We start from the raw sequence: 10,082 nt of genomic DNA, 5'->3' as shown, positions 1-10,082 counted from the left end.
AGATCTACTACTTTTTCTACTAGTAGTACTAGTAGTAGAGTTCTACTACTACTACTAGTAAATACTACTAGAACTAAATTTAGAGTTGAGACCTTACTTACGAGCTAACTAGGGCCTAACAACATATTATTGTTAGATGTAACGACCAACACGTTAGGCCTACTCTGGAATCTAAGTGTCTAACTGTGTTAGAATAAAGTTTCTAGATCTACTGTTAACTGTTACAGTGCTAGCTTACAACCTTAGTTTAAGGTTAGACTCCAGACCTAGAAATCTAGATTTGAGACTCAAGATGGGCGAATTTAAACCACTGCTATTTTTGGGTGTTACGGACTTGCCGTGACACCCTATCAACTAAACGAATATCATGGTTCGCGGTAGGCCCTAATTAGGCCTAGGTTCTGCCGCAAACATTAGATTCTAACATTACCTAACTTAGGGCCTAACGTTACTACTATTGTAAATGTTACTACTAGGCCTACCTGTAGGTACCGTTGTTACAACTAGTCAGTACACTAGACGTCTCTTACGTACTAATGTACTACTAGTACTACTACTGAATAGAAATCTACTACCAGATGTAGATGGTCTAGAACCTATCTATATCTAGTATTGTAGTAACACTGACCACAGTTAGGCCTATTTATATTAAGGGCCTATAGTATAGGAATCCTACCGACCGTTAATAGATAGATCTAGCCTACGTATTCTAGTTCCACTTCTAATAATAATAAACCCAAGCGCTCATTTCTAACTAGTGACATAAAAAGATACTGAACATTTTAACAGAATAGGCCTAACATTACATATTGTGTCACGTTTCGACAGTGTAGGCCTATCACAGAAAATAACAATAAACAAATAATAATGCTAACCGCTAGGCCAGGGCCTACAGTACAAATACATGTAGCAGGCGGCGTATGCCTCACGTACACAATACAGCTAACCTCCTTAACATTTTACAGGTTCTTCTAGATAGTAGAAACTTATTGTCAATGTGAATTTAGATACATACTTGCCAACTCTACCTTATTTGGCGGTAGACTACCGCTTTTGAATGATTTCTTTAGCATTCAAGCTAGCGCTGCTCGCATAGGCATCCTGGATTCTACCGCTTTCTCAAATGAAAATGTTGGCAAGTAGGGTCTATGTAGATAGAGTCTACAAAGAATCTAGGTTAACGTTAGTTCTAACGTTAGAGACTCTGGAAGTCTAACTAGACCGCCCTAACTGTTAACATGTCATTATAGGGATGATAGTTCATGTGTTCTCTAACCGTGGCGTTACACTTAGAGTGTAACAGCAACGATTAAGTTAACGTGAGGGCCTAACCCAAACCCGTTATCTATGCCTAAACGGTAACATTAACACGTTAGAAGTTGGGTCTAACAGTTAACATTAGGTCTATTTTAACACTATCATGGTAGGCCTATTGTTACAGTGTATTGTACAGTAACGGTTAGGTTAGAGCTGCAGGTTAGAGTTAACGTTAAACATCTAGGTTTGTTAGAGCTAGACAGAGCCTATGTCAATACTAACGTTAATTAGGGCCTAGGCCCTATTTTGTACCTGAATTAAACTGAGCGTTACTTAGATCTAGGCCTACCTACGATGAGAATCTAGCACAGTATAACGTTAGATCTGTTACGTTATATAGGGCCTAGATTCTAACTAATACCGTAACTAAATGGCTAACGTTAACCGGTACTATTACGTGTACTGTTTTTAGATCAGACGCTTTCTAACGTTAGTCGACTTATCGTTGTAAAATTCTCACAGCTAACTGTATGAGTGTTAGCGTTAGATTAGACTGTCTAACGGTAATAATAGTAGTCTAGACCGTCTAGCTGTTTGTTAAATTTACATCCATGTTAGAATCTAACATTCAACACTCAGACTCTCAGTTAGAATCTAACACTGAGTTAGGGCCGTAACATTAACAAGTTAACGTTTAGATCTACCGGTAAATAGCGTTATAACGCTAGAGTCTTTGAGTTTTGTAACCGTTAACAAAAACAACTTCACAAGTTGTAGCCTGACGTTACCGGGGTAATTGTTAGAACAGACGTGCTTTCCTTACGCCGTCTCGGCAACACCACAACGTTTACTAGTTCTATAGACCTACTAGAATCTAGGCCTAGATCTGTTAGGTAACTGTTAGATGTAGATTCTATTAAATCTTAGTTCTAACGGTTAGCTAGCAGTTAGGCCTAGAGTCTAGAGTCTAGTAACAATTGATTTGTTAGATCTAACGTTAAGAATCATTGTACCAGTAACACTACTAACAGTTAGAAATTTAACAGGCTAACTCAGAGACTCCAACTCTCCCGTTTTCGACGGGAGATCTCCCGCCGAAAACCCATTTTTGCAAAATTCTCCCGTTCTCCCGCTTGAGATTTAATTTCTCCCGCCCTGGCTCTGTGTCTCCCGTTGGAAAGGATTTCTTACTTATTGCTATTGTATGTTGAAAAAACAAGCCTTAGCTAGATAGCACCAGAGAGCATTTAGAACCCTGCCTAGGAACTTGGCGATTCGCACACATCGACTTGGAGTCTCCCGTTTGCTGGGGGTTTCAGGCGGGAGAATCTCCAGATCAGAAGGTGCTTTGGGTTGGAGTCTCTGCTAACTGCTAGGTCTTACCTTCTGACGTGAAACTAAAAATTCAGGCTATAGACTAGTTCTATTTGATACTAAAATGATACGGTGCAACGATAGGCATAGCCCTTGCAACCAGCCCCAACGTGCTAGCCCTAGCCTAGACTAGGGCCTCTGGCTTTAGTGGTTTGCCATAAGTTTCTTTCATACAATTGCAAGAAAGGATTTTTCCTGGTCCTTAATAACAGTTAGACATAGGCCTAGGCCTACCTCATTACGCTCCTTCTTGATCTCCCTTCTGGAAGTCGAGGGTCGGGGTGCCGAGCCTCCATATTGTTTGTGCTCGAATATGGTAGGGACTGCATCAGATTTGAGGGTTTTCTTGGGGGGTTTGTAGCCGAGGTAAGTGGCTGTGCGATTTTCTTCAAATGCGGTGGGCTCAAAGTGGTCCTCACACACTACGCGATATTTTGAATACTGATACGACTTGATGTTAAATTTTGGATTACCGATGTTTCGTAGCCATATTGAGCACCTTTCCCTCTCTTTCAGTGGATCCGGTATGGCAAAAAAAGACTTAGGTGAGGATCCTTTACGTCTATTTCGGCAAAATACTGCCTGGCACAACGGCATGATTGTAGATTGCCGACGACCATGGACGAGTTAGGTACCGTGTGTGCGGTGATATCGCTATGTAACGTTGCATGCGTTACAAATCTACATCACAAGCGCGATTATCGATCGCACCACACAAATGGCTGCGGTTTGGCAGATGCGGCGCGGCCACCCGCGCCGCCAGCAGAGCATGTAGGTCCATGGTGTAGTAGACGTACATATCAAGCCGCCGATTTCATCGATCGATATATCTGTCTGCTTTGACATGTATGATGTCAGCTTGAAGGAAAACCCAAAACGCACCCGTATTTTCTCAAGCGAGCACACATAAGGTTTGGCACCTGTGACATCACGACATCCGGGCTCGTCAGCTCATTAGCATAATTCTCGCCAAAAAAATTCAATTTTTAACATGAAATTACGGGCTAAATCGTAATGAAATTTTGATTCTATTTTCACCGCTGGGTCTTTTAGAATTAAAAGAACAACATATAAAAAGATAAAAAACCGGTACAATGCCCTTTTAACATTGCAGAAAAAAAAGTCTCTCACCGTATTTTGAAAAATAAGTAGGCCCTATATATACAGGGAAGAAAAGCTCTACTCAGTGGTGTCAATCATAGCAAAAGTTGTCTCGTTGGTTCTAAAACAAAACCTTCGTCTTTGGTATTTGTGGGAAAGGTATACACTGTCGTCCCATATGAACTTGAAACATACGATATTTTAAGCTTGCAAACGCTGAATGCATTTTTTTTTCTCTCGATACGAACGGTCTTGACATAAGTAAATGAAAATTAACAGAAAACAGTATGTTATATGACACTGTAAATATATAGAAAATAACTATAAATGGAAGAAAGCTTCACTCAACGGTGTCAATCATGATAAAGTTTTCTTGTCTACTTGGTATAAGTTACAGAGGGGTCCTAAAAGACTTTGTTTTTGTTATGGGGTGAAAGGGGTAAAGATTTCTTTAAGTCTGCAAACGCTGAACGCATTTGTTTTCGATGCGAAAATTTTTGATAAAGTCCATGAAAATTTAACATTCCAGAAAAAAAAAGTTATAACAGTTCACACTATATTATGATCAATGATAGAAAATAAGTGTATAAACGGAATAATATCTTTACTCAGCGATGCCAATCATAGCAAAGGTTGTTTCGTTTGTTTTGTGTACTGTACAGAGGGTTCGTCTTTGGTATTCGGGGGAAATGAGCAGAGGTTGTTGTCCCATATGAACTTGAAATGAAATATTTTGTTTTAAAGTCTGTAAAACGCTGAACAGGGACGTTCAAACACTGAAGAAATGATACAATCAGGTGACCAATAACCGTATCACATGTTATGATCCTTTCATAGTGGTGTGCAACATTGTGACTGGATGTAATGATTAATAAGGGCATCGACCTATAATGTACAGTGGTCATTGTGAAATCAGTCATCAAGACGCGATTTGATACAGGAAACTATTCATTATTATGATGGATGGCAGAATTAGGTCTACTTTTACCGTGTTTTATTTCAATGAGCTGTTGCAAGGTGGTAAAGTAGGGGCATCAAAAACATTCAGTTTACCCCATCACCAAATTATGATTGTATCATGCAGTATAGAGCATTGGAATATAAGGAGAGCAATGGTTGTTGATGTATGAATGTGTATGTTGCGCTCTGTTACGATTTATATAGTTTTCTTGCTTTAATTTCTCGTGAAAGAGTCGGAGAAATCAAAGGAGAATATAAATCAGTGCCCCATCTTGGCAGAAAATTGAATGTTTTCCTCGGAGGTAATTTCTGTTATAGTCTCATGTTAAACATGACTTTGACATCAGGAAAAAGAATAGATGTCATAGATCCCCTTTATGTACTGTGTTTAGTAGCTCGCTTGTAGCACTTCGATGAATCAGGAACCGGGAGGATATGATGATTTAGCGCTTGTGACTGGCACAAACTTTCCTTTGCAGTTGCTCATCAAGTTATTTTATTGGGAAATACAAAGTAGGTTAGGCCCTATTAGTAGGCCTACAACATACGTGTAGGCCAAGTGCGTAGATTTCCATGAAACAGCGTGACACATCGTCAGAAATTATGTATGATAATGGAATTAACAATGTCGTAAGTGTGTTGATTGTGGTAACATCAGCACCGTTTGCACTGCTCTACTGGTTGTATTGATTTGCTTTCAAATAATCAGAAATTCAAGGTCTTTGGGTAGAAAACTAGTTTGCTCGAAAAAGTCAACGTGCAATTTCTTCTAGTGGCCTCTTGATGATAATCGAGTCTAAAGCAATGAATGGAAGTTGGAACAGACGAGCACCTGGTAAAGGTATTGTATTCCCGTGTCTAGGTGATTTGCCGAACAATAGACTGCACTTCGACCTCCGCGTCGTTTGCCCGATCCCCAAGCGACCAATGAGCGACTTCCGTTGGCCGCACAATAGACCCTGTGTGGTGTCAATTCATGCGACCTCCGCCGAGGCGCTGTATTTGAATCTACATCTATACACACTGTCGCTAAGCCCTCGTGCTTTTACTACACGCTTTCGTTTAGCCGTTTGCGGAGTAGTAAAAAAAGAAGCTTGGATCCATATTTAGTGTACGACACGGACTTGTCATGCTCTGGCACGTTCGTTGTGTTCGATACATGATGCTGAATTTACGTCGTAGATAATTGGACAAATCAGGGGAATTAAGTCATATTCCGTGTTTATTGACGATTTCAGGAAGAGCAAAGAGAACTACTTCCGCACAGTTTCATGCGTCACTTTGGCAGATTTCCGCTTACGGAGGGAGAGTGACACGTACGCCAGACAGTTTAGCGAATCTGCCCGTGCGATTCGTTCTCGGTTTTAAATCGTTCTCTCGCTCGAGTTTGTAAACAACACGCCGTTCGTTGCAGTCGATCATCACACTGCTGTTTCTCAACTGAAATTTCACCTGTTTGCTAGTGTGAGACATTTTGTTTTTCGTGGCATATCTTCTCTGGATTACGTATTACGATTAAGTCGCATCATGTTTAGGTACATCGAGGGAGAGAAAATTCGTGCCGGCTACTTCGGCACGGAACATCACCTCCGAGAGAGGAAGATAAACGGGAAGGAGAGAATGGGGAAAATGGTTCCCGTATCGAAAAGAGGAAAAGCCAAATGGGTCCTGGAGCAGTATTACCGCAAAATGGTACTCAAACTACCCCAGCACAACAACCTGATGAAGATCAAGGCTGCCTTTTTGCATCAGCTGAACGAAAAAGAGGAGAGCATGTACCTGTGTACCGTGTGGAAGCTGTACGGGGAGAATACTCTCAACCTGAACGAGTACCTCCTCAGTCGAAACGAGCGACTGGACGATCAGGCCTACAAGTCGTTGATGATCCAACTCGCGAATGCCGTCGAACATCTTCACTCGAATGGTACGGCGCACAACGCCCTTACTCCTTTCAGCGTTCTAGTCGTGGAAGGTACCAAGGGCCAGGCTGTTGTAAAGGTAGGGGACTATGGTCTTACCCAGGTGTGCGGGCCAGCCGCCGACGACGACTACCAGCCCGATGGGCAGCTCCCGAAGAGTCTCGAGTTTCACCTCCCTCCTGAGGCTTATGACGATGGCTGGGGACATCCAGGCCAGGCTAACACCATGGCCGACATTTTCATGCTTGGACTCATAATCAGCGCCATGGGAGAGCACTCGGTTCTGGAGGGTAAGGACAAGAACGAACCAGCCATAATAGCTGCACATGTCTCTTTTCCTGGGTATGGAGCCGTTCCCATCGGCAGGTTCATCAAGACCAACCCCAGCATGTGCCTAGACCGGCAGATCCACCGCAAGCTGAGCCCGGAGCTACGCAGCCTTGTCCGTCGGATGACTCTCATCGACCCGGAGGCGCGACCACCAGCCAACGGGGTAATCCACATGCTGTCTGCGTGCGAGACGATTCGACACGTTGGGGAAGAGCAAGCATCATCGTCCTCGTCATCGAACAACCATAAGTCGACGCTGCTCCGGAGGGCGAGTTCGAGAAAGAGGGCTGCAGCTCCGGCCATGTTCAACCCATGTGCATCACCCCCGCAGATGCCGAGGATGTGTTCGGCGTCCGTCATCAAGCCGCCATCGCCGACCGCGGGAAAGACCAGCCTGATCCGCAAGGCTTCCATCAGGGCCAGTAACTATCTGAGGAGGAGCAGATCTGTCAAGATTTCCAACTGATTGACACCATCTGTTGTAAGTATTTCTTTACATCCTACTGCTTATGTTTCCGCCAAACAAAGGTCACTCATGTCACTTCACAAATCACTCGATATTTTCAAGTACAGTGTAGGCCTACATTCAACCTATTATGCGAACTTGTCATCAATAAAGATGGACATCTGTCATACAACGACGTCTCAAATAGCTGATGCAATTCAGGCCTCAGTAATTCTGTGTTTTCTTAGAAAAATATTATTTTGGGGCTAATTATTTTGCATATTGAAGACAAAAGTAATTCATGCGTATCCATTATGTTAATTGTACATCTTGAACATCGTATACAAACATTTTGATACACAATATGTACACGCAGTACATGACCTTGAAGACAGCAATCGTGTTTGTCAAGGAATTCAGAAAAAAGAATGCAACGTAAACATTTTTTTTTGTCTTTCATTGTGATGGTTGTACAAAATAATATGTTCACATCTACATTGTAGATAAGTATTGTTGCATGCACACTGTGCATTCTATTCATAAAACTTCTTATCAACGTTTATTGTGATGCAGTTTAAGACCAAATTTTACTAACTTTGATGTCTACAAATTGTACTTTTAATAACAAAGTATCAAAATTTCAATGCAATTTATATGCAGGTTCCTTCTTCTTATCATCTTGCAATTCACATTAGATATCTACACTTACATCTTGTTTACATACAGTGTACATAGCCTTAGTCTCATCTTTGAAAAGTCCCACAGGTGACCACGTTGATGGTAAATTAATGTATTACGATCTGTATGTAAAGCAAGTACAACTGTATATTCCTCGTCATTTTCTTTCAGACACAATTTCAGATCCAACAAGGAAATTGGAAAACCGTCGCACCTCAGAGCTGATTGACGTCAATTCACAGACAAGGAAAGATGGACGCTTAAATAATGTGACCATGAAAGAGGCTTTTCCTTGAGGAACGGAGCAGAACAAGGAGAAAAGACAGTCTGGCAACTTTGCGAAAGAACAAGTCACGCATGCACTACTGTACACTGTACCACGAGAACTCCGCGCTAATCACCCAGCGTTGTTCTCAAATTTGGCAGCAGACGATGGTCGTCTCCATGGCAACGAGACGGAAATAACGCGCTACTTGAAAGGAGTGTCTCCCCAAAACAAGGGGGCTTCTTCTACGATCTCGTCTCGTTCACCGATTGATTCTGTAAGGTTTCAGAGTTTCTCTTGTACATAGCCAAATGATCTCGTGATGGTGAAGAGCTAGAAAAGTATACCTAATGAGCAAATTGCGTGATGTTTTCATATTTTCGTATGACTCCTTTTGCAAGGAACATAATGGAAATACGTATAATTCTGTGTATTCACTGAACATAACATCGTGTTTTGAAATTATCACGAAGACCTTGTAAACTCTCGAAACATCAATTTTCATCAAAACAGGCAGATGAAAAGGCGATTGTGTTTGTGTGTTTGAGGGTATGACTACAATAGTTTTTAATGTAGCATATCAAATCTAGCTTGTATTCATGATTTGTTACATGTACAGTAGTATTACATGTACACATGTGTGCAATGCAGTGTATACACTGTACATTTGTAGATTGTAATTGTGTACACTAAACTTTATGAAATGTCAGCTTCTACCGGTAGTGCAGAAATCTGTACCGCAAATGGGTGGGTTGACATGTATACATAATCTTGCCGATATTCTGTACATAGAATCAGTAAATGATAACGGTCATTCGAAGTGTCCAGACGAATATATTATGTTATATTCATGTTTCCTTACTCTCCTAGAAGGAGGCAGTAGTCAGTAGTTTTACTTTATCATTTTTACCTATCTTCATTCTATACTACACGAACTGCAATTTTACATATACAAGTGTACATAATTCATTTTTTTTTTCTCATACGTATTATAAAAGTTAGGGCTTTTTTCACGTCATGTTTCAAAGGTTGTAATGTTTCTTTCAGTTCAGTTGCTTTTTATTTCTCAGTATTTAAAATTACTGTATTTCTATTGAAACTGAACTAGATTTTTTTCATATTTTACCAACAATACATGTACATAAGGCTTTGTCCTACATGGACAAACATCGGTCATGAGCACGAACAAAAGTTACATGGATAAACATGGTCTCTCTTCGGTCTAGGTATAGCATTTAGCATGTTCCATACAGTTTTGACATTATCCATATTTTATTCGCCATTTCGGCAACGTCATGTTTTATATCATTCTCTGTAAGCCATACGCAGGTGTGCATGTAGACTATCGAATACGCGTAATCAAGCATTTTAAACTCGTTTGCGTATACATGTATCTCTTCCCCTCTCTCCCTCTTTCTCTCAAACTCTCACTTATATACCGGAATTCTTAGATTTGACATTGTGCAGAGCATTTTGTAGTCATATACAGTATGTGTGTCTTGTAGTCATGTTGTAAATACAATGCACTTTACAGTGTGTATGCCATCTGTCTATATGCGGTGTACACTAGTACCTTGTCAAATTAGAAAACGATCCCCAAATCCTATTGGCAACAATCCCATGTACCTGAACGTCACCGACTCAAATGTCACTCTCCAGCACAGTGGAGGCCCCTACTTAGAACAAAGATAAATATTAAGAACATTTACGTATGATGTCAAATTCTTATACGCAAGTATAATATAAATATGGA

The 10,082-nt window shown here is 40.9% G+C and overlaps 1 protein-coding gene across 1 annotated transcript; it reads left to right on the top strand.

The window, feature by feature from the left end:
- The first annotated feature begins 6,219 nt into the window (after window positions 1-6,219).
- On the top strand, window positions 6,220-8,668 carry LOC139745305 (serine/threonine-protein kinase 35-like). Its single transcript, XM_071655702.1, has 2 exons — window positions 6,220-7,422; window positions 8,236-8,668. Exon 1 carries the CDS (start codon window positions 6,220-6,222, stop codon window positions 7,405-7,407), a length of 1,188 nt encoding a protein of 395 aa, XP_071511803.1. The 3' UTR covers window positions 7,408-7,422; window positions 8,236-8,668.
- Window positions 8,669-10,082: the final 1,414 nt, after the last annotated feature.

The sequence above is a fragment of the Diadema antillarum genome, unplaced genomic scaffold (assembly GCF_040938485.1).
Source record: "Diadema antillarum isolate AM-2024a unplaced genomic scaffold, OU_Dant_1.0 seq00001251_RagTag, whole genome shotgun sequence".
Taxonomy (NCBI): domain Eukaryota; kingdom Metazoa; phylum Echinodermata; class Echinoidea; order Diadematoida; family Diadematidae; genus Diadema; species Diadema antillarum.
The sequence above is the reverse complement of the archived record's forward strand: the minus strand, read 5'-3'. Positions and strand labels throughout refer to the sequence as shown.